We start from the raw sequence: 23,597 nt of genomic DNA on the forward strand, positions 1-23,597 counted from the left end.
CAGACGGCTAGCGCGGATAGCCCTCTTGTAGCTTTACACAAAATTAAAAACAAAGAACCAACCTATCCATTTGATGAAACTAGCTGGATGGAAGTCATGTAAATTCATGATTAATAAAAAGTTATCTTAGGACATGAAAGTTATTTATATTTATAAGTTACATATATATTCTTTTAAAACCGAGAACTCTCATAGAAAAGGCAAAACACAAAATATGAAACTGTAAATTTACATGTATCTCTTCATGGAAACACATATCTTCATGTTGAATTTGGTGAAGATCCATCAACAGAGACGAAGTTGTGGTAAACAAAACAAACACTTGTATATCCACACCCTACGAGGTTTGTTTTTGTATTTCGCATAAAGCTACTCGAGGGCTATCTGTGCTAGCCGTCCCTAATTTAGTAGTGTAAGACTAGAGGGAAGGCAGCTAGTCATCAGCACCCACCGCCAACTCTTGGGCTACTCTTTTACCAACGAATAGTGGGATTGACTGAACATTATAACGTCCCCACGGCTGAAAGGGCGAGCATGTTTGGCGCGACGGGGATGCGAACCCGCAACCCTCAGATTACGAGTCACACACCTTAACACGCTTGTACATGCGAGGCCTCGGGGAAAAAACTGTACTACGAAAGATAAGCTAATTAAGGTCATAATTGAGGTGTGGTACCGCGATCAAAAATTAGTAAAGATTGCAGACAACTCGTGGACTCGATGCCAAAGCGGATTAATGATCTGAAAAATAAAGGCGGTCATATCATGTAGTAATTTGTGAGTAATTTTTGGATTCTCAGAAATAAGATGCAAAAAATTGAAAAAATCGTAATTTTCCGTCTTGTTACAATTAATTAGCACAAGGGTGTATCATGTATGTTAGTAATATACCACTGTCGGACCTAAAGGTTTTGCATCACAATTTGCTGACGATGTAGCGGTCTGGAAAAGTGTCCCCCACTCCTCCAATAGCAGCAACGAACCTCCAACCAGTCCTGGATAGTTTAGAAGAATACTGCCAGAAATATAGAATAAAAATAAATATTCTGAAAAACCAAGTAATACCATTCACCAGATTAAATAAACTGAAAAAAGATCCACCAAAGTTATACATGAATGGATCAATTTTACAGACTGTTACTATGGTTCAATTTTTAGGATTAACTTACGATATCATATTAACGTGGATACAACATACTAACAATATCCTGACTAGAATCTGGAAAAAAGCAAATTGTGCAAGAAGTCTGTCAGGTAAAAATCAAGGTACATCACCTGATAATGTAATAAAAATTTACAAAACATACATTAGACATATAATAGAATACGCATGTCCAGCCTGGATAGACATAATACAAAATTCAATCTTAACTTCAGCTTATAAAGTACCCCGCAATACTTCATTCACATTTATGCACAAGTATGCAAACACAGAGACAATATCTATAAGACTCTTGCATAATGCACTAAATTATTTTTTTAAAATTTGGCATAAAAATGATTTATTATGTGATCTCGACAGATACCACGTACGTGATGAACGACATAGTCCTAAGTACCTCTCCTATGAATATATATTTAAGAAATATAAATCAAGCTGGCCACCATGCACTAGACGCCTAGAACTGGTATAATAAGAGGTCTGTTGCACCTGATCCTCCTAAGTATCTAAAATCCAACATACCCACAAAGAAGAAGCGAATTAGGGACGGCTATTATGGAAATCTGTTGTTGTCTTGCGCAAGATTCTGATATTGTAGGTATAGGTGTTTGTGGATAATAGTATTTCGCTTTTTCATTTCTGAAGATTGAGACAGTGAAACTTTACACTGAAATAAAATCAGATTAATCTTCGTGAAATAAAGTAAAATTCTGAGAGCTTTTGGAAATTCTCAGTGTGTTGAAATTAGAAGTGATGGTTATATCCATTCTAGGTGTGTTTTATGTTTTAATTAATACTCGTATGGTAGACAGAACATGGTTATTTAACATTTTCAGGTATTTGAGCAAGGATTGAAAGCTATTCCTCTTAGTGTTGATTTATGGATTCATTACCTCAACTTCTACAAAAATCAACATAAGAAAGATGAAGATTACTATACAAAAGTGAAAGTGTTAGTGTATTTTTTTTGTATTATGTATCACTGTATGATCTTTTTATCTGTTGTTGTCTTATTTTTTCCCTCAAATGACTTGTAATGTGATCAATGTTTGTCATAGTGTACTTGTAATGGTATTATAATAAAAATGTGAACCTTGATAAAAGAAAGTCTGAAATATTGTACATTGAAAAAAAACAAAAAACATTTGTACTGAAAGATTAAATGTAGAACTAAAAAGATGGCTTTAACCCTCTCTGCTGAACTTAGTTTGGTTAATGCAGAATTGCTTGTCACTGATATGTTAGCATGACAAAAAATTATTTATCAGACATTATGTAATTAAATTTATAATTGTATTGCTATAATGGTAAATTGCCATGAACACAATGTATTCAACAAAATGACAAATATGATCCATTGGGATATTGAAAAAAAGGGGTTCAAAAAAAAAAAAGCACAGAATTTGACATGCTTGTATATGATGCTGTGCCAAAATTGGGATGAGGGGGCACTTAACTTTGTCCAAGGTAGCTGCCAGAAAAGTTACTCAAAAATGTTCCTGCCATTTCTGAGATGGATATTGGAAAGTTGTTCATTTTTGATATCTTGTGTACTGTTATAGTTTTATTTACTGTGAATGTGGAATTTGTTTTAAGACATACTTGTAATCCATAAATAAAATAATCTTAAAATAAATAATAATAAATATGTATTTTTTTTTGCAAGTGACTTCTATAGCTTTTAACATCATATATATACTAGTATGGAACTATAATGATGCAGATATTTTATATATTACTTAGATAAAATTTGCTGTCATAAAGAAAACTGTTTTAATATTTGATGATAGAATCTTCATTGTTGTAGTTTGTACCACACATTCCAAATGACAAATTTAATATCTTCATTAAAACCAAGTAATGTTATTTCCTTGCTTTTGAGCTTGTAAAGTCCCCAACATTGTTGTTGAATTATGTTATATATGACATGCAATTTCTTGTTAAGTTGCTCCAAACATGATGTATGTTTTGCAAGGCCTACCAAAGTTAATTTGATTCTTTTCTATAAAACCACAAATATTCCCAAGAGTATTTTATTTTTGTTGCCTACTACCTTTCTGAAGGTTTTGTGACTTGTTTCTTTATGCAACAATTTTGGGCATGTACCATGATATGTTGATGCTTGCAAATTTCATGTTGTCTACATCAAAGTTAGCTAGCAATAATACAACTTGCAACATCAGTGAGCATTTTTGGATTTGCTTGTCAGAATTAAGGGATTTTCATGTAGAATCACTGATGCCTTGTCTCATAAGCATTTGTCTTGTTGTACATACAACACTAAGCTGAGTAATGTTTGTGAATTTACCATTATCACGTAGGTTGTTTATTTTGGCCCTCTGCAGTTTTGTGTTTTTGAATTTAACTTTGCACATTGTCCTAATTTTCCTTGCATCACATGAATGTTTCAAATTATCTTCATCTAGCTTGGATACTCTTAGGTTTACTGATAACAAAGTTCATGGAATCTCATGATAGTTCCAGCTAAGTTCTCATTGCTGGAGTGAGTATCAACATTTCATTAATTTGTATTAATAGTTAGACACTGCAGATATTCTACTGTTGTTTTCTAGTAAATTATGCACCTGTTCTTGTAGTGGGACATCTGGATCTACTATTTTGCAAGATTTGGATAGTTTACAACTAAACGTATAGTTGTATAAAATAATTGCCAATGTTTGAATGAACTAATCTTATGATTAATAATAATGACAATAAATAACACTTTACATATAAAATTTTGAAATTATTATTTTTGTCAAATGACTGAAATCACACTTAACATATCTATATTTGTATTATAATGATACACATCACTTTTCTATAATCTATAAATAAGAAGCCACATTGTCAAGAGTTTGTTGGTTATATTGTTAGTAATGTAATACAAAAATGTGAGGTGGTAGCCATTTTGAAAAAAAAATTGGTTTTGATCCTTATCCAGAAATTATCAGTGGAGCAGTGTTTACCATAGAGCCAAATTTCATGCATTTAAGATGGAACTCTCAGTTCATCTGATTTAATGTACACTATGGGAGGCTGTGATATGTATGATTTACTGTTCAGTACTGACTGAAACCTACTCTTAATATTTTTGGAGATCATGTAACAAGTATTTTACTTGAATGCAGGTCAGGGACTGATTAAACTAAAGTATTGTGTTCAGTTTTTAGTTTTGTTATGAAAAGTTACTTCTATTAGGCATAGTTTAAAAAAATTAACTAACTGAAGAAACTTACACGTATGACTGCTGTGATGCAGAAAAACAAAGGTTTTATGTTTGTTAAGGCTTGGATAGGTTAGTCACAAAGTATTTTGTATTACTAGTCTTAGAAGGTTGGTATAAAGGTAACTTTACTTTTAGATGTAATGAATACAAAACTTATGAAATAGTTTATCTGACGATATGCAAGTGTCGATAGTTTGAGTATTTTAATGCATTATAGTAAAGTATATATTAGTTTTTTGGTATTTGAGTATTTGGAAGCTGAGTGAATTAGTGAGATATGTTGTAAAAGTACAAATTTTTGATATTTTATGTATATGAAAGTAAAGTTAAATTTTGTGTGTTAGTTATTTCTAACATTTAGGTTGTGTATGAAAAATGAAATTCAATAACATTTATAATCCCAATTTATATTTTTGTATATTTTTACTTTTTCATTTAATAAATACCTCCACCTTTTCATTTTTAGTTGCAATAACCAAACAAACTATTTAGGCACTCTTGTTCATAACTCATGTGATGTTATTACACACTAAAATGTAAATTAGTATGGATTACACCGTTTATTTAGAGACTGAATACAAGCATGTAGTGCGTATAAGAGAATTCCAACTATACCTTGCTTGTTGTATGCTACCAAATATTTCTGTCAGTCTGTTTCAATTACAACATGCAAAACCTGCTTGAAACAACAAATGTTAGTGTATAAGGTCTAAACTGGTGAAGCATAATTCATTGGCTGGTAATTGATGTGATTTTAAATCTGAGTGAGACAGTAAATTTACTAACATCAAGTTATTTTGATGCATTCCCATACTAAATAAAATCTATATATATAAATCCGTAATTTGATATCTTTGTTTTTAACTGGACATCTGTATTGAGCAAATAAAGAAGGATATAGTAGCAATCATTATAGCCTCCTTATAATGCTACATTTTTGTAATTACTAACTAAATGGTCATGCTTTGCAACTTTAAGTAGCACAAGTCATGAAACAATGTACTTGAGAATACTGAAGACTTGGCATAGTTTTTGGTGAAAGGTGTTCTGTGGCTAATTCATAATAAGATGAAGTTTTATGCTCTTTTAAGTTGTAGATAATGATTTTAAAGTAGTAGAGTTCTGTTTTGTAATCAAAGTGAGAAACGGCCTCCAACTTTGCATTTCTTTTTTATATAATGGCAAATAGTAAAAGTTTTAATCTTTTTGAAAGCTAATAATCTAATAGTTAATAATTTAATGATTAGTCTAATAATCAGTTCTTGTATTATTGTTAGGTAGGTTTAATCTTCTTTTAAAATAAAAATACATAAGCAGAGTATTGTTTTACCTACTATTAGCTCCATTTTAATATTTAAGTAAAAGGTAATGGGCAAGATACCTCTTTGTAACCAACCAGTTGTAGCAAACTTAATGCTCTTCCTGGTTTAAATTCCTTTATAAGATCTTATTTTGTGTAATTTGTAATGTATGCATTAGTTCCTGATATTTATTTTTAACATAATGCCAAAAAATACTAATAAATGACCAAGAAATATAGTTTTGCAACACTTGTGGAAATTGGTCAAAATGGATCAGTATCATCATTCATTGTTTTTTGGCTAAGTTTATCAAGCAGTATGGTGAAATGAGTCTTGAAGTTAGTTTGTTTAAAAAAAATGTTCTGGTAGGGCTGGTTGGAGAAAGAACTAGAAAATTGTTTGTTGTTAGGAATAAATCACAAGTGAAGTCAAAACTAGGAGCAGTCATTAAAAAAGGTTAATTTGACAGGAAAAGCTTTATTCATGATATGTAATAAATTTGTAAGTTGTGCATCTTAGTGTTGCTCTACAACTTTGACACATGAAAGTAGTACAGTAACACAGAGAATTGTCAAATGATTGACCAGACTAGGCTTGTTTTTCGTGAATTTTAAGGTACTGATATTTATAGAACATTTGAAAGCGAAAGGACAAGAGAATATTTCCAGGGAAGCATAACCTAAGACCCATCTAGGATGCTTCAGTGACCACTGAGACTCAAAATATATTTCAATTTTTTTTTCCTTTGCCAGTAATAGTTCTAGACCCTGAATTTGAACTGACAGTTAGTTTGGTAGAGTTCACTTAAATAGCAACAGACACAAGTGTGAAGTTTGATTTATTTGACAAACAAACTATCTTATAAATTTCTAGGCTTTTTGAACGAGCTGTTGATTCGGCAGGACAGGAGTTTCGATCTGATCGATTGTGGGATTTATACATCAATTGGGAATTGGAGAATAAGCACCCAAGAGAAGTTACACAGCTGTATGATAATCTTCTGAACATTCCAACACAACTTTATGTTCATCATTTTGAAAAGTAAGTGAGAACCTAACTGTCCATGTTGTGAACAAGAACGGATGCTGATGCATTTATTGTTTCAACATAATATGTAATAATATTTCAAATACAGCTTTAACCCTCTCACTATGGTTAGAAGTACATGTCATGACATTTTAATCAAGCTATTGTTATCAATGCATATAAATAAACTTGGCATCAAAACATAGTTTAATAAATAAAATTTTAATATTACATAAGTTTTAATTTCAAAATAAAATCTCTTCTTCTATGTTTGCTACAGTTTTGTTTTATACTTTTTTTAATCATCTTTATTCTAATTTTAACACAAGTTACTATTTATAGTACAAACATTACTAAATCCTAATCAGATTTTTCCAGCCTTCAACATTATTTATTTATAGGGAGATTAACTTGCAAAATCTCAACCATTGCCATGACAAATTATTACATTCTCTCTTTCACAAAATTATCAGTAATTATTTCTGTTTGCTGTTACAATTCATATTCCTTCTCAGGATTTTTTGTCATGCCACTGTCTTTCCTAGGTCGTACAAGATTTCCTGACACAACAGACTATTGAAACTGCCTCATGCAGTTCTGGGAGTTTTACTCGCACATATTTGTGGTTCCTAAAAGACTCATCTCAGTCAATATGTTCACTCCCCATACTTCGTTATGGAATCTTACCTTACTCTTTCATGAGTTTTCCTTCAGGTGTCTCTTTGAAGATAGATATTTCCAGTGCTTATCTGGGAATTTTCGTGTGTTCTTGTCCTTTTATTTGGTTTGTCTGTTATAGGGTGGTGTACCAGTTATGTGCCCTACTATTTGGGATAGCTTTGTCACTGCAAATCTTTGTCTTCATGCCTGGGGGTTGCTCTTTCACTGGTACATGGATATTCCTTTTTCTTGCTCATACTGTCATCTTTGTCAACACTGGAAGTGGCTCAGTTGGTCTAGTTCATCAAATTGGAGAAGTCATTTCTTCATTCTATCCAGTACCTTGTTCATTTGGGCCCGACCTTCTCTCTGGCTTTGTTCTATAGAACTGGCCATTTGGAATGCCTTGTCTGCTCATTCACTTTCTACTTGAGGTTCTATCACATTAGGAGATGCAGTCTTTGACTTTTCTTGTATTTATCGATTGGGCTCATGTTGTCTCTTCAATGGGTTCTACACAACCAGTAGTACCTTGCTGAGGATTCTTCATCGTCACATTTACATCTGGTCACAGATGCATCCCTATCTTGGGATCGACTACTGAGTGGCTTTGGGCCATTTGGTCTATAGAGGACCATTTTTTTTCATGTCAACGTCCTCAAACTCCTTGCTGTTTGTTGGTCTATAGATTATTTTCTTCCTGTCTCCAGAGATTTTATCCACTCCAACATTTTCAACAGTGGCATTCAATATCAGTCACCAAGGGGGCACCTGGTTGAGATCCCTTTTGTTTTCTTACCTTTGATCTTCTCTTTTGGGCCCATCATGTTTATTTGATGGCATTTCATGTTCCTTGTGTTTTCAACCTTGTGGTGGATTGTCTTTCTCAAACAGACTGGTTTTAACCCAGTGGAGTTAGAGTAGTCCCTTCATCCCTTTGAGGGAGGTGGCAGATGCATTGAGACAAGGAGTACCCTACCAATCAGTCACCAAAAACAATCACCATTTACCTTTTGTTTGGATTCCCTGTTCCCTATTCTCAGGTAATCTGTAAATATCTTCAACTAGGATTGGAAGAACAAATTTCTTTGTTTATCCTCCTATCTGATTACTTCATTGGGTAGTCTCCCTCACCAATGCAGAATCTTTCTGATTGCACCTTATTTTCCTGCTCAACTGTGATGTCTAATGGTTGTTGATGTTTCCAAGTTTCTTTTATGGCATTTCCAGAAGAAGGGTTTGGTCTCTATTGGGCAGCCCTATCCCATATTTTCCATTTTTCATTACTGCTGGATTCTCGTCCCTGTCCTTACACTTTTGATCCATTCTTTCTGGATATGCCAACTGCCTAAATGTCTGGCACTTGTGTATTAGGACACTAATGTTGTACTCACCCTTACTTTACCTCTGTTTGAGCCCAATGCTCTGTGCTCTTTGTTTCTCCTATCCCTTAATGTGTATTTCTTTCTTCTCATGGATTGCGGGCATTGTCAGTCAGATATATTCACTATAGATGTCACTTGCACTCTGTACTACCCAGCATGTGTACTCCTTTATCCAGAGACCTTGGTGGTTTGTCAGGTTAACTCCTCCTTTTCTTCCATTTCCTTTCTTTCTATTTTTTACCTCTTCGTTGTCCCGATCTGCATAGACTTCTGTGTCCAATGTGTGTCCTTCATTGCTATGCTGCCCATACTCTTTTCTGCAGAAGTTTCTGTTCTTATTAGTTAATTCCTGGCAACTCTCTTCTGGACCATCCCACCCATGGATGGCATGGGTAAAGCAGAAAGGAAACTGCCCATTCCTGCCACATCTAGATTGAATCATTTGATATGGTGTGCTTTTCAAAATTGGGTTTTGTTATCATCCATTGCACTATCTAATATGTAGTAGCCCCTCTGAACTCTAATGCTATTTTTGCCCTCTTTCTTTCAGTGGAGTATGAGAGTTCTTATCACTTATCAGTTTCAAGCTAGTGGGATGGTAGACCTTGGAGGTATCCCACTAGACAGGTTCCACATAGATGGCTTTAAACATTCAGTTCAAAGTACAGTGGTAGTTTTCTGCCAGTGTAAAAGTCTTACTATTCACTATATTTAATGACATGTACAACAGAGTGGGATGTCTCAATACAGTTCACCACTTCAGTTGGATGCCTCTTGTGTGGAGTCGGTACCCTGTGGGCTGGTTTTGGATATCGAGTAAACCAATCAACATAAGCTGTTGTACAGGTTTGGGGTTGTCCATCGTCTTCACTCGAATCTGTGTTGTAGGTCACAGAGGGAATACGTGGGTTTTTTTCTCTGTCCTGGATGTTCCCACAATTTATTTGATGATATAATTGACCTTTTGGACATTTCAGACCAATCTCAGTTGCAGGAGTTGATTTACATGCAATGGACTTCCCTTGGATACCAGATGACACATTTCTGAATCTCCTGGCTCAGTACAACTTTTCTTTCATGCTCTGGAGTTTGTTGTTTCCTTACATCTGTGAATTTATGGCTTGTGGTGAAGACAATATTATTCTCATCCTATCCTTGCAAGGATGTTGGTACTCAGCAAGAAAGTTTTGGATACACTTGACTTAACAAGTACAGTCTGCTGCACTCTAGCCATTCTACACCAAGGGATGCATCCTCTTTTAACCACTTTCCTTTTGTGGGATTAAATTGTTTGTCTGATTGGGATAACTTTCCTGACTTGGATGTGTTTCCTTCATTTTCTGTCATGTTTGTTCATAATTGTTCACAATGAGAAGATACCTGGTTTAGAAATGGTGCAGTACCTTTTCTCAGATCATCTGACCTGTTTCCCTCGTTCAGGTACGTTTGAGGGGTACATCTGTTCTTCCCTTGCACTGGTTCCTACTCCTTTTTGGTGTGATATTCTAGCTAATATTCTGAGAAAAGAGAAGTATCATACTAAAATTTGTAATTTTCTGACAAGTTTAGGGTTATGGTTAATAGTGGTGCCAGTAGGGAGTCCATGTATCGTGATTTGCATGAGACATATTGAAATCTTTGATTCCAAAGGGGGTATGAGGAAGGCTTATGGCATATGTTGTATAAATTTGCATATAGAGGGCAACACTAAATGGAAAAAGGTAATCTATTAGAAATACATTTTCAGTTTAGGAAGATTATAACTGAAAATTTCAGATGAAGAAAAGTATTTTTAATCTTAACATGAAAATTGCTTAACACTTGGAGTAATCATCATTTTGACCTTGTATATTCATGGACAAATCTTTATTAAAAATACATACTAAAAATTTGATTTTGTTTCCAAATAACTTGTAGTTTGTACTAAAAGCATGTCAAATTTTGTCAAGGTACACATACTAAATTAGTTGTAGTATAGAAACTCGTTACTTTATTGTTACAATGTCTTGCATCAGCTGACCCAATGTGGAAAGAGGTAATGTGGTCTGGTAATTTGAAACAGTTCTGAATATATTTTATGAACAATTTCATTACAGCAGTATTTGATCAGGAAACTAATTTAAGTCATTGTTCTTGTGAGTTAGAGGGAGTGAGGCTACATTACGTGCGTTTTTCTTATATGCTTTTCTTATAGCAAAGCCACATCGGACTATCTGCTGAACCCACCGAGGGAAATCGAACCCCTGATTTTAGCGTTGTAAATCCGTAGACATACCGCTCTACTAGCGGGGGTGGCTACATTACAGATGACATGGTTTACATTTTAAAATTCATTAAATTTTTGTAGTGCATATTAGAGTACAAAATATCTTTTAATTTTAGAAGGTGATCATATAACACCATTTATTTATTTTTTAATTAGACACTGTGCTTTATTTTAGAACATGCATCTTCAAGAGTGTTCTATAGAAAAACTGTAATTGACTATGCAAAAGTTCAGTTGGTTTGTATGAAAAATTCTAATCAATCCTGTAGCACAAATATATTTAATTTTTCAATACATGTAATTGATGAAATTAGCTTCAGAAAGCTAAAAACAAGCCTGGAAATTGGCACTGTCTGTTAAAGTTACTAAATGAACAAGTTTAATTCTCAGAAGTATATTTTCAAAGAATTGCATACACAGGAGAACATCTTTATTTCTTACAGTGTAATTTGCAGGAAGTCAGTGTTGTATTCCATTCTAGTTTCACCAGTGTATCTGTGATGGCAGTTGCAGATAAAATTTAAACTAATTTTTGGTTATATAAAACAATTAGAATTTCTTCTGTGACCCAATTAAAGTTTTCTACTCTTAGCTACAGTTTGTTTTAGCAGAATGCTGCAGATGAAGCTGTATAGCAAAGTATACTCCCTAATTCAGTAACAGAATAAAAACAAAATGGGTGTTGTTAGTTCTTATATTATTAAGACAGAGAACAGGACAAAAAGAATATTAAAGTGTATTTTAATTTTTCTGAAGTAATTGGTATAATCTTTTGCCAGAAGAACTGCATATTTTCTAGTATCGTAATCTGTTTTTTATGAAATAAAGTTAAATATATAAGTTTGTTCTTTGTTATGCTGTTTTACTTTAATCCTAACATTGTTTTTACTGTGCAAAATGTTCTTGTTAACTGGGATACATTGTAATACAACAGAATTATCTTATTTTGTATGTGTATTTTTGTAATTGTGATAAAATATTTCTATAGATTCCAAGAACATGTTAAAAACACCTACCAAAGATTCAGTCTCAACAGATGAGTTTCTGGAATTCGAAAAGAGTTTGTAACTATTAATGAGAAAGAAAACTGATTCCTCCATTAGAAGATGAAGAGGAGGAGGCTCCTGAAGAGTCGGGAGATGGAGATGCTGGTCCACCTGGTGATGAAGCTCCCCCTGGTTTAGAAGATCCAGAGCAAGCTGACAAAGAAAAGGTTTATAAGATATTGTAATAATAATAATAAAAGTATTTTTAACATGGTGGTGGCAGAGAAGCAAGGTAAAAAAAACAACAACAAAGTAGTTATTTACTAGTTTGAAATTATATTTTTCTGAATTTTGTGATATAAGGCTAGGTGAACTGACATCCTTAGTATTAAGTTATTTAATGCTGGTTTGTTTGTTTTTTTCAAATTGAAGTGATACTTAAATTGAAGGTTAATTCTTTTGTGAAGACACTGCTCATTTTAGTAATTGTTACTCACACAAAGGATTAATCTTAGCAAAATTAAAATCAAAAGCTTTACAAGTTGATGACTCCTTCTATACTTGGTCATGAGATTTTATATTTGTATAAATTTCATCTTCAGATGAATGATGAAGAGACTAAGTTTTTGAGGGAGAAAATTATTGAGAAGAGAAAAGAAATATTCAGGAAAAATGAAGAGGAGGTTGGAAAACGATGGAATTTTGAAGAAGGTGTAAGTAACATGTTTTTTACAATAACTTTTCCTTAAGTTTAGAACTTGAAATATCTTTACTTGGGTTATAACTAGTATGTTTATCAGGCCTTTAAGTATTCAGTTTATTAGAAATATATTAATCTGAGTAAGGTAGAATTGGTAACAGAGCCAGTTTATGCTTTTTCTTAGTCAGTGATACAGTTTTGGGTTAATATGGGTTTCTGATTGTATGATTTTGCTTTGTGCATAGTTTTTTTTGTCAACCTGTATTTTTTTAGCTTTTATGACATGATCTAGATCTGTTTGGGTAAATTTGTATAACCATAAGATTTTTCTGTATATAATCCACCTGTATTTTCTGTAGTTTTGTGATAGTTCTGCATACTAGAAAAGTATGGGTAACATAAGTAGCTAATGTAATTTTGACTTTTCTTTACGCAAACTCTATCTTTTAGATGAGTAGCTTACGTAATGTTGAGACTTCTGAATGCAACCTAAATCTGTAAGATGATTAATTTGCATTGTCTAGTGACTTTTTTTGTAATCTAGATCTGCATGATGGTGAGCTTGTCATTTTGCACATAATTCAAATCTCTTAAGATACCTTGTGTAATTATATTCTTCACTTTTGTTCTGTATGTAATCCAAATCTATTAGATGGATACAATCTTGTGATTCTTCTTTATGCAATCTAGGTCTTTTAAGGTGGGTAGCTTTTATTGTTATGTGATTATTTTTATAAGTGACATAGCAGCTCCTAAGATGGCTGAGTTTTTGTTTTTTCAGATGTAAACTTTCAGCACATAGTTAAATCATTTCTTGGCTGATTTGATATACAATTAAAGTTTTGGACTTAGGAAGTTGAACCCTTTTAAATGATGTATTTGACCATGCCTAAGGTCTTGTAGGTTAATTTACTGTAATTCTACCTAAAAGAATTTCAGTTGGCGATAGACTGGTAGAGATCCTGATGAGTAATAAAATTGTATTGAGTGTATGCTTGCCCCATACTTTTGTATTCCTGGTGTACAAGATACATAGCTAATAAAACAGGGAAAAAAGTCTCGTGTATTAGATTTCTCTAATCCTGCCCAAAAGAATTTCAAAGGCCATGGCTTTTAAGGATTCCTTCTTGTTTGTATTAGGTCTGTAATATGGTATTCTTATGTTTTGTACATTATTTGTATTCTATATGTAAACTCAGTGTATAAGATCTTTGTATGCTTACTTTCTATATTATAACACTAATCTTTCTTCCCTTCATTATTAGGCAACAGTACAATTTAACAGATTATCAGTAAGAGATGTTTGATTCTTGTTTTTTTCAGATTAAAAGGCCATATTTTCATGTAAAACCATTGGAGCGGGCTCAGTTGAAGAACTGGAGAGAATATCTAGATTTTGAAGCTCAGAATAGCACACATGAAAGAACTGTTATTTTGTTTGAAAGATGTATGATAGCATGTGCTCTGTATGAAGATATGTGGATGAAGGTAGTGTTTGTTTGTCTAAATAGGAAATTATTTCTGTTGTGAAATTTTTTAAAGTTTTAATCTTAAAGTGGATTTCTAATTTTACCTTAATATTTTTAGTTAATTCTCACATTTGCGATTTGTTTTAAGAAAAATACTTCAGTTATAAATGAGATCTATTTAATGGGCTACTTACAAGTTAAGATTTGTTAAGAGTTCAAAGTATTAGAAATATTGTCACAAATATTGATGAACTTAAACATCAAATTCTAGATAAAAGCCTTTGTGGTAGTTGGGGGGGTACTTAGCTTACTTACTGCCTTTCTTCTGATCACTAGTTAAAAATTAGTTGTAAATGTGTACCTAAAGAACATTTACCTCATGTTTTTATAGTTTGTTATTAAAATTTAAAAAATCTAATTTTAGATAAACATTTTTAACAGAAATTACATTAAATTACTTACTTTTGTAATAATTGTTTACTGTGATTTAATTTGGTGATTTGGTTAAATGTGCTGGGATAAGAAATGGCTAACATATTTTTAGTATACTTAGCTAAGATTAAGTGCATGATTATGGAAACTTGTGTAATCTGTTACAAACAATATTTCTTAATAGGTGGAAGACTTTTGTAAAAACAAAATTAGTCATTTTATTCAGTTGGTCTTCAACCTTCTCACCTTTTTTAATTTTGAAAATAATGTTACAGAAAAATGTATCAAGACTATTCATTGATCCAAGTGAACAAGTGCTTGAGATTTTTTTTTGTTTTTGAAGTGGCTATAAATTGTATTTTGAACATTGCTTTAGGCTAGTATTTAGTGTTTTATGTTGTAAGGTATTATCACCAGCATGATATTTAAATATAAATCAGTTGCCCTACATTTGGAGAAACGTCTTGGTTTTGAAATATTTAGGCTTAAAAATTTGTACATGTTATGGTTAATAGTAACATTGCAGTTTTAACTGGGAAAAGTTTAATATTCATTTATATCATGAGTGTTCACCAAATGATTGAACATTTGGTTTAGTACTTAGATTACAATATATCTTTATAAATATAGTTACAAAATTGTAAAATAGTTCATATTAATAGTATTTTTTTTAATGCAGTTGTGTTTTGTGAAAATGTATAGTTGAAATAAAAGCCATTGTTCTTTGTTTCACAGTATGCACGATACATGGAAAAACATGGACCAGAAGCTGTACGGGATGTTTATAGGCGAGCTTGTACCATCCATTTACCAAGAAAACCAAATATAAATCTCTCTTGGGAAGCCTTTGAAGAAAAATATGGTGAGATATAATGAGGGTGTTCAGAAAGAAAGAGAGCTTTATTTCTTATAGACAAACTGTAAAGTAAAACAGTGCAGGTGCATTTAAGTGTTGCACATTATTCCATTGTCTCATGAAATTTTTCTTGCCAGTTATGTACTTGTTGATGTGGTGTTACAAATGCAGCAGCAGTTAGGTGTTTTAAAAGTTTCAGATGTTTGGAAGTGTTGTCTAAACAGATGGTCCTTGAAAGGATGGAAGCACACAGTTCTAGGACAGGACTATATATTGGATAGAGAACACGTGTGTGTGTGTGTGTGTATACATAAAACATTTGCAATTTTAATATGATGAGCAGTAAAGCCTTGCAATATTATTGTAAAGGGCATAATGTAGCAGTTTGTGGATATTGAACTAATAACAGTACTTCGTAGTTACATATCTGTCCAGTGTAAAGTAAAAATTGTTTTTGTGAATGCTCCTCAGTTTCAGTTGTGTGAGGGGAAAGAGATACAGGTATTAATAAATTCTTAGAATATTAATGGTATCATAAAACAGTTGCTTTGTGTGATATATTGCATTACATGACAGCACACAGTGCTATAAATAATGTTTAATTATATTCATAATGGCAACTTTTATTGCTATCACAGTATAGACAAAGTAAGCATTATTTAATGATGAGAGCACATTTCTAGTCTCGCACATATTTGTAAAGCTGTTGCTTTAAACTCGTATACAAATATTTGTGAAGTGACATTTGATTTGCAGAGTTTCAAACTTTTGTAGCTGTAAGAAAAGAAACTTGATGCAAATAAATGTCATTTTTATTTTTTAAAGTGGTCTAAGTAAAAAGTTTGTTTACCTTATTACCTAATATAAATTTCACTTTAATTTTAAAATACTAAGAACAATATTTCCAAAATATTAATTTCTCTACTCTGATTTTATATCACAAATCCCTAAAATAGAGATCACATTACACTAAAATTAACAAAATCAAAGCATAAGAGCAAAATGCTAGCTTGTGTGCTTTTCATTTGATGAGTCATGTTTTATGTTGGAAATTTTGTAGTCCAAATAATTTGGGACATCTGTTTAGTGGCATGTACAGTATCAGACAAGTCTGCAGTATTCTTATTTTTAGTTGGTAATGTACTGATATGCAAAGTTGTGTATTTTTGGAAATTTCTAATATATTTATTTCAAGGATGTGTTTCTATAATATAAATTATTAATATGGTAAACAAATTTAACTGAGGCATAAAAATAGTAACTTGCTGATTTCATTAATATTATCAGTTGTAAGGCCATAAAAACAGTTTACTATTTTGCATAATTTTCTTAAAATGAGTTATATAAAAGAAAACTGGGTTATAACTGTTGCTGCAGCTTCAATCTTTCCAGCTATTTGTGTTTGACACAAAGCTTGATCAAAACCAACTTTTTAATAGCCTGAGGGTAGCAGTGCTGTGGTATTTGAGTCATATTTCTAACTTCACAACTGCTTAGTGACTACAACAGCATAAATTAACAATATGTCACAAAAGAAAAAACCTGTTTGCCCAGTGGATGTTACATTCTGGTTCATTTTATCATAACATTTGAATGGTTTAGAAAAGTATGTAGTAAATCAGAATATTTTTTTCTACAACCAATAGCAAGAAATGCTAACTTTTCCAGGCCTGTTTCCTTGGCTGTGGTTTTGCTAGATAGTAGGTATGGACATTGGGACTCTCATTAATCAACATCGTAACAAGTCGGTGTTCTTTATTATATAGAGGTTTATTGAATATGTAAGTCTTCTAAATTATGATATCTTCCAATTGCATATTTGTTTTTCCTTATTTTGAAAATTTTATTTTAAGAATAGTAGCTGTAATATAAACATTGCCATTTTTTATTATTTTCTTCACCACAGTTGAATAAGAAGAGTTCAGTGTATTTGACTTACATTTATTGTTCAGGTAACTATGAGGAAGCTTCAAAAATTCTCTTGAATCTTGAACTTAATATACCAGACCTGCTAGAGGCAAAACTTAGAAGGATTAATGTTGAGAGGAGAAGAAAAAATTACAATGAAGTGGAGTCTTTGTACAAAGAATGCATAGAAAAAGCAAGAAATACTCGCATGGCCTCCCATTTTGCAGTAAAATATGCCAGGTTTTGTTACAAGGTAAAAAAATTCTTGTGTGATTAACTTGAATACAATAAAGCATCAGTATATTGCAGTCAAGTGCAGTGTTTAACATATGTGATATTATGGTGAATTTTTGTACTTGTTAACTAAGGTGTCAGTTTCTTAATGCTCATATAGTAAGGTTTTAACTGTGTTGTCTGGATGGGTGCATTCCACCCTGATGGAAAAATCACATCATTGAATTAAATAAATTATAGAGAAAAAGATTTATAATAATTCTTTCAGATTTGAAGGTTATTCAGTAAAAAGGTTTGATTTTGTGCATGTATTTGGACTTAGGGTTAATTTTAGTGAAACTAGTAGCATTTATAAATATCTGAAAAATTTTCTGTTGAAAATTAAATAGTCTTTAACAAAGTAGCACTAATTCGAATCTTTTGCTATCATTGTAAATATAGTTTTATTCATTTTATCCAGTTCCTGTTTCCCAGCCTTGACTGTCATAATGGTGCAATTGTCTGTATCTCAGCTTTAAAAATTTATAGTATAGTAACCTAAATATAGTGACAGGTGTTTTTTGTTCTTTTTCAGTTGTATAAGCCAGTGTGGCTTCTAGTGCAGCAGAAACAAAAAATAATAATAGCTTAGCTTGGTGATGTGTTGGTAGAGGAACAGATGTTTGTCCTGATTTTTGTAAAGCTTGCTTCATCATTGTATAATTTGAATTATGTTGCAGAATGATAGGAAAAAAGTTGGAACAAGCTATTTTGTAGGTCACTTTTTGCGTAACTGTATTGTATTTAAATTATTTTTTTTACAGCGATTCTTGTATTCATTAGGCCATGTGTACAATGTAACTGCTTCAATGAGTAAGGATATATCAAATGGGCATAGATATTTATATATGTATTAAATAATTTTTTAATTAACAATTTGGAAAAGTTTTTGATTTAGCAAGTTTTCATTGAAACTGTGTAAACTTTGTAAGAAAAGTTTGTTTTTTTTACAAGGTTCTTAGGAAGACAAAAAAAATTGACATGTACAACAAAGATAATCATTTCTAATTGTCTCTTAAAAGCATCATGATGAAATCTTCAAAATTTCAAAGCTGCAAACTTGTAGAAATGTTATGTATAAAAATATTTTAGAGAAGCTACACAATCTGTAGGAGATCAATCTCAAGTTTTAAATTATTTCATCCAGTAATTTTTTTGGAATTCAATAAAACAATACAATAGGTTAACTTTCTCTCCACAGGCCCTTTTTTCCTTTCTGCATGTCACAGGGTTTTAGTTACATTCAAAATCTAATTAAACTACTTTCTTTTTATGGTACACCAATAAATAAGCATACATTTTAAGTAATAATCCACATTTTAATATTATGCAAGTTTTAAGTTTTTAATTGTACAAGGCAATGTTAAAAAAAAAAGAAAAAAATTCTTTGTATGACATGAGAATAGGCATATTCTTCCAGACAGTCCTCTTTATTTTACATATTACCCTCCAAAACATCCAAAATGTAACGTAAAGTACTTACTGTAATGTTGTTATTGCTTAGGTAAAGAATTTTTTATAACCTTCAATCTTATTTGGTTATTGAACCATCAAATAGAAAATTAGACTCCTCTTGCCATGTATATCTGACACCTCCTTTCTTACAGAAATTGCCATTAGTTTTATTTAAGATTCAATACTACAATATTTATAACCAATAGAAAAACCAGTGTTTTACTGTATCAACAAACTTGTATAGAAAATTTTTCAGCTCAAGCATTATTACTACTCTGAAACATATCTGTGAACTTAAATGAAGTTTTAATGCCTCTTGTTGCATATTCAAAGCCAAATATTGTGTTAGTTATGGAACATGGTCTGTTTTTTGCATGTTGCTACCTTGTGTTTTTTGGTGCATTATTTTTAACTGAAACAATTTAGAGCATTACTACCATTAGTATTAAAGCAGGAATAAGTATCATTGACATTTAAAAAAAAAAAAAAAAAAAGAGACCCAAGTAAGTAGTTTATTTCTTGTTTTTCATGCATGGTGTTTATTATAATAAAAGTAAATTGTAAACCAAGGAAAAATGTCAGGTTAGTTAAGGTTACATTAGGTAAAATAACTAAAATTTTCATAAGGCACTTTTGTGTGCAGCTCTTGCATATTGTAATCTGATAGCATAGCATGAGCTGTATATTTGACAACTGATTTACAGCTTATAATGGCATGAATAGTACTTAGACATAGTTCAAAGGCTATAAATTTTAGATATTTAAATAGTTGTATACTGTTACAAGTTTAAAGTTATTTAGTATAAACAGATAGTTTCATGTTACAGTTTGAGATCATTCTAGAAGGAAAAATGAAGTAATGTAGATTTGTGTGTGTGTGGGTGGGGGTTACAATGCAGAGTGTAAAGTTAGGGTAGAGAAAATAACATAAAATATAGTTTTACTGAAAAAAGTTTGAGATTAAGATCAGTTTTTTTTAGTGGTTATGCAAAGGAAGTTTGAGATTTTTTAGATAAAAGTATTTTTAATCTTAACATGAAAATTAAAATACACTCAGACTAGTCAAAAAAGTATATATTTACAGACAAATGTTTAGCAGACATTTCATTAAAGATGTAATTTTTTATGCATAGAAAACTTATAATGTTTATCAGAAATCTGTCAGTTGAGGTTAGTTGAATTGACAAACCTTGTTGTGAGAGGGTTAAGTCACTGTTAAAGTGAATGTGAGATACTGTGAAAAAGGATGAAAATATACTGTTAAATATTTATCATGTACCATATAAGAAGTATCAATGTGTTGATTGAGTAGCAGATTATAAGTAGGTTAACTTAGTGTAATTGTTTGCTTATTTTAATAAGTATTTGAAGTATTATAGAAATTCTATATTTTTGGCCAAAATTATTTTCTTTTTATCTTGTAAACATGCTTAGCTGTTAACTCAGCTGATAAACACATTCCTTTTTTATATTGCCTGTGTTTTAAAAATTATTTTTGAACTAGTCTGCATATTTTTTACCTTTTTAAATCTCTGATTAAAGACCATTTGATATTTTATTTCTGTGAATTAGTGCAGTGTGTCAAGTAATTGATTATATAAACTGATATAATTTAACTGCAGGTAAAGGGAGACTATGGCAAGGCTGCAGAAGTGTTAAATGAAGCTGTTGAGAAAGATGCGGTAAGTGCAGAAAACAGGTTTTCACTTTTTAGTTGGTATTTCAAAGATCCGGGCAATTCTTGAAAAGTTCTTAACAGTAAGTTGGTAATTCTAAGGCTATGATAATTTGAGTAACAATCATTAATTTTTCTAGCCCTTACAGACACACAGATGATCAAGGGAACCCATCCTTTAGCTTATTACAACAAGGAAGTGGGGTGGTTTTACAAAAGAGGTTTGAACCACCATTGTTTTAGCTGAGGTAAATCTTCTTATATATGAGTATTGCTGGCAATTCAGTCTCCAATTTTTCAGAGAATATTTCTCCTTCGTAACTGGAAGACTTTTTGTAGACTTAACTAATCAATATGTTTACTTGCTGTGTTTTTACAGTCCAACCCCCAACTCCACATGCAGCTGGTTGATGTAGGGTATCAGCAGTCTCCACTTGATGAAGATGGAGTAATCCAGGCTTTTGATAAGGCTCTGAATAGTCAGCTGACATTGGAACAAAAACTGACATTCTGCCAGAGAAAACTGGAGTTTCTGGAAGACTTTGGGAGTGATAGTAACAGGTGAATATTCCACTAGTCTGAGATTTTAAGTACTAAGGTGTCTGACTACTATAACAAATAGTGTAGTAGTTTTGTCTGTAAATTACTGGAATTTATTTTATAATTTCTCATTGAATAATAATTACATATGAAAGTGTTTTGTACCATTTTATTCAGTAAAAATATTGAATGTTGCAGAACTCAGGAAGCATTTGAAGAGTATGGAAAATTGTTGAAGGCTCACATTGCTGCCAGCAGAAAAAGGCCTGCTGAAACAAAGTAAGTTACAAAATGTTATTCTCCTTACAACAAGAATAAATATCATTGAAGCAAAGATTTCCTCTTTAGATAAAGCCAGTATTCCCACCAATATGAAATAAAAACAAATTGTTATTGATATGTGATATATTATTGAACAAGGTTTGCATTACACAGTTGTCATCTAAATATTTCATCTAAACTTTTATCATTTACATTTCTTGCTTTATTGAGATGTTTAGAATAAAGTATCATATCCTGTCTTTTAAAAATCTCATTTTTTTCTGATGTTTGTTATTGGATTTTCAAGACCAATGTAAAGGGAAGATTTTTATTGACTTCTTTCTACAAGGTTAAACTAGTTTAATCAGGTTTTAAAGTATTTAATTTCACTTTCTTTTGTTGCCATTATCTGAATTAATCTCATCTTGCTTTAAAAAAAAAGTTTAAACCCAGTAATATTATAATTAGAAAGCCAGTGAAATTATAGTAATTTTTAAGACATGTTGGTTTTGTGTATATCAATATTTTGCATCCTAAATAGCAAATTTGAAGAAAAAAATTTTATACTATAAACCTGCTTACCAAAAAATAGGATTAAGGTACATTGGGACATCAGTTATTGAGAATAAGAGTCACTTATGAATTTTTTTTTTATTTATGCATATAAGTGACTACAATATAAACATTAGAAATTGTTAGATAAGAAAACTGAAAGGAAAAGTAAAAAATATGTTTGAGGAGAGCACAAACTGATTCTGTGATATTTATTTCAATACTTTTAACTTGCACTATGCTCTGGCTAGGTGAGTTATTGTTTGTTCTCTTACCCTAACTGAGCATTTAAACAGTTCAAAGAATATTAAAATAAAATTAAAGCAGTAATGAAGATGTTAGGATAAATAAGTGTAATTATGACCTAAAGAGGTTTTAGAAAAACAAGTTAATACGGTTGAGTTTATTTCATATTTTCAACTTTTACTGCAGGATGCTGTTGATACACTTAATGTTAGGATAGAGAAAATAAGTGATAAATTTAAAAGATATATACCACACTAAAACTTTTTACATTACTCTAGGAAGTCCTAGAGATTATGTAAATGAAATTTGAAAATGATAAAAATTGTTTCCATGTTTAGCTTCAAATTTCCCTTTCACTCAAAGTAGTCCGAGTTAGTGATTTTATTAAATTGATAGACGAATCTTTGGTAGAAAAACTTTATTAAACATTGATTTCTCATGTACAACCTCCTTGCATTGTTATTTAAAAGCTTGCCAAATTATGTAAAGAACCATATAATTACTGTAAACAGTATTGTACATAGAATGATAAAAACCATATAACCTGAGTGCTTTTGTATGAAGACTTATTGGACATCTATTTTTCCGAGTTTCACAGAAACAAGAGTTAGTTCAATGCACAAATGCCATGTACATATAATTGATGTGTCAAAGCAATTTAAGATAAATGGTAAATGCAAAATTCTATGAGTAATAACAGGTATGGTTAGTTAACATCTTTTCAGGAGCGATACAAGCCTACCTTTGTCTGTTAAATGTCACCAGCAAAATGTTGGTGGACTGGCTTCAAAATGTTTGTATTGGGGTTTGTAAATTGACTAACCTCATACCAATCATAAAAAAATTGGGAAATATAAATTGTTTTTCTCATGCTAGAATGACTGCAAATTATAAAATGAAAATATGTTAAACTACTTACCCTAAAGTCTTAATGTTATATTATTTTCTATTATATTCACCTTCCAATTGTACCTACTAACATTTACATAACTAGCAACATAACTTGCATTGATAAGATTCATGTGTGCTCATGTTACTATATCAATAGTAAAAAAAACTGACCTTTAGTCTTTACAACATGATCCTGTCTTGATCATGTTTTTAGTGGACTAGTATTTTGTAATACTCAGTTATATTTCAGTTTCCATACATTATACATGTATTGATTATGACTACTTAGAAATTAGTTATGGAACTTGTTTATTTATTGTTCTA

The 23,597-nt window shown here is 31.6% G+C and overlaps 2 protein-coding genes across 11 annotated transcripts in view; one reads left to right on the forward strand and one right to left on the reverse strand.

The window, feature by feature from the left end:
• Nucleotides 1-23,597, reverse strand: part of LOC143230653 (golgin subfamily A member 5-like) — a 164,315-nt gene that overhangs the window by 61,439 nt on the left and 79,279 nt on the right. The gene's annotated exons all lie outside the window — the stretch shown is intronic.
• On the forward strand, nucleotides 1,578-21,662 carry LOC143227911 (pre-mRNA-processing factor 39-like). Its single transcript, XM_076459269.1, is given in 13 exon segments — nucleotides 1,578-1,756; nucleotides 1,999-2,114; nucleotides 6,566-6,733; nucleotides 12,018-12,038; nucleotides 12,040-12,069; nucleotides 12,113-12,242; nucleotides 12,618-12,728; nucleotides 14,039-14,203; nucleotides 15,352-15,478; nucleotides 17,425-17,633; nucleotides 20,731-20,790; nucleotides 21,163-21,344; nucleotides 21,522-21,662. Coding segments are annotated over 13 exon segments (1,443 nt in total). The 5' UTR covers nucleotides 1,578-1,717; the 3' UTR covers nucleotides 21,607-21,662.

This window comes from Tachypleus tridentatus, chromosome 10, assembly GCF_004210375.1.
Source record: "Tachypleus tridentatus isolate NWPU-2018 chromosome 10, ASM421037v1, whole genome shotgun sequence".
NCBI classification, from domain to species: Eukaryota; Metazoa; Arthropoda; class Merostomata; order Xiphosura; family Limulidae; genus Tachypleus; species Tachypleus tridentatus.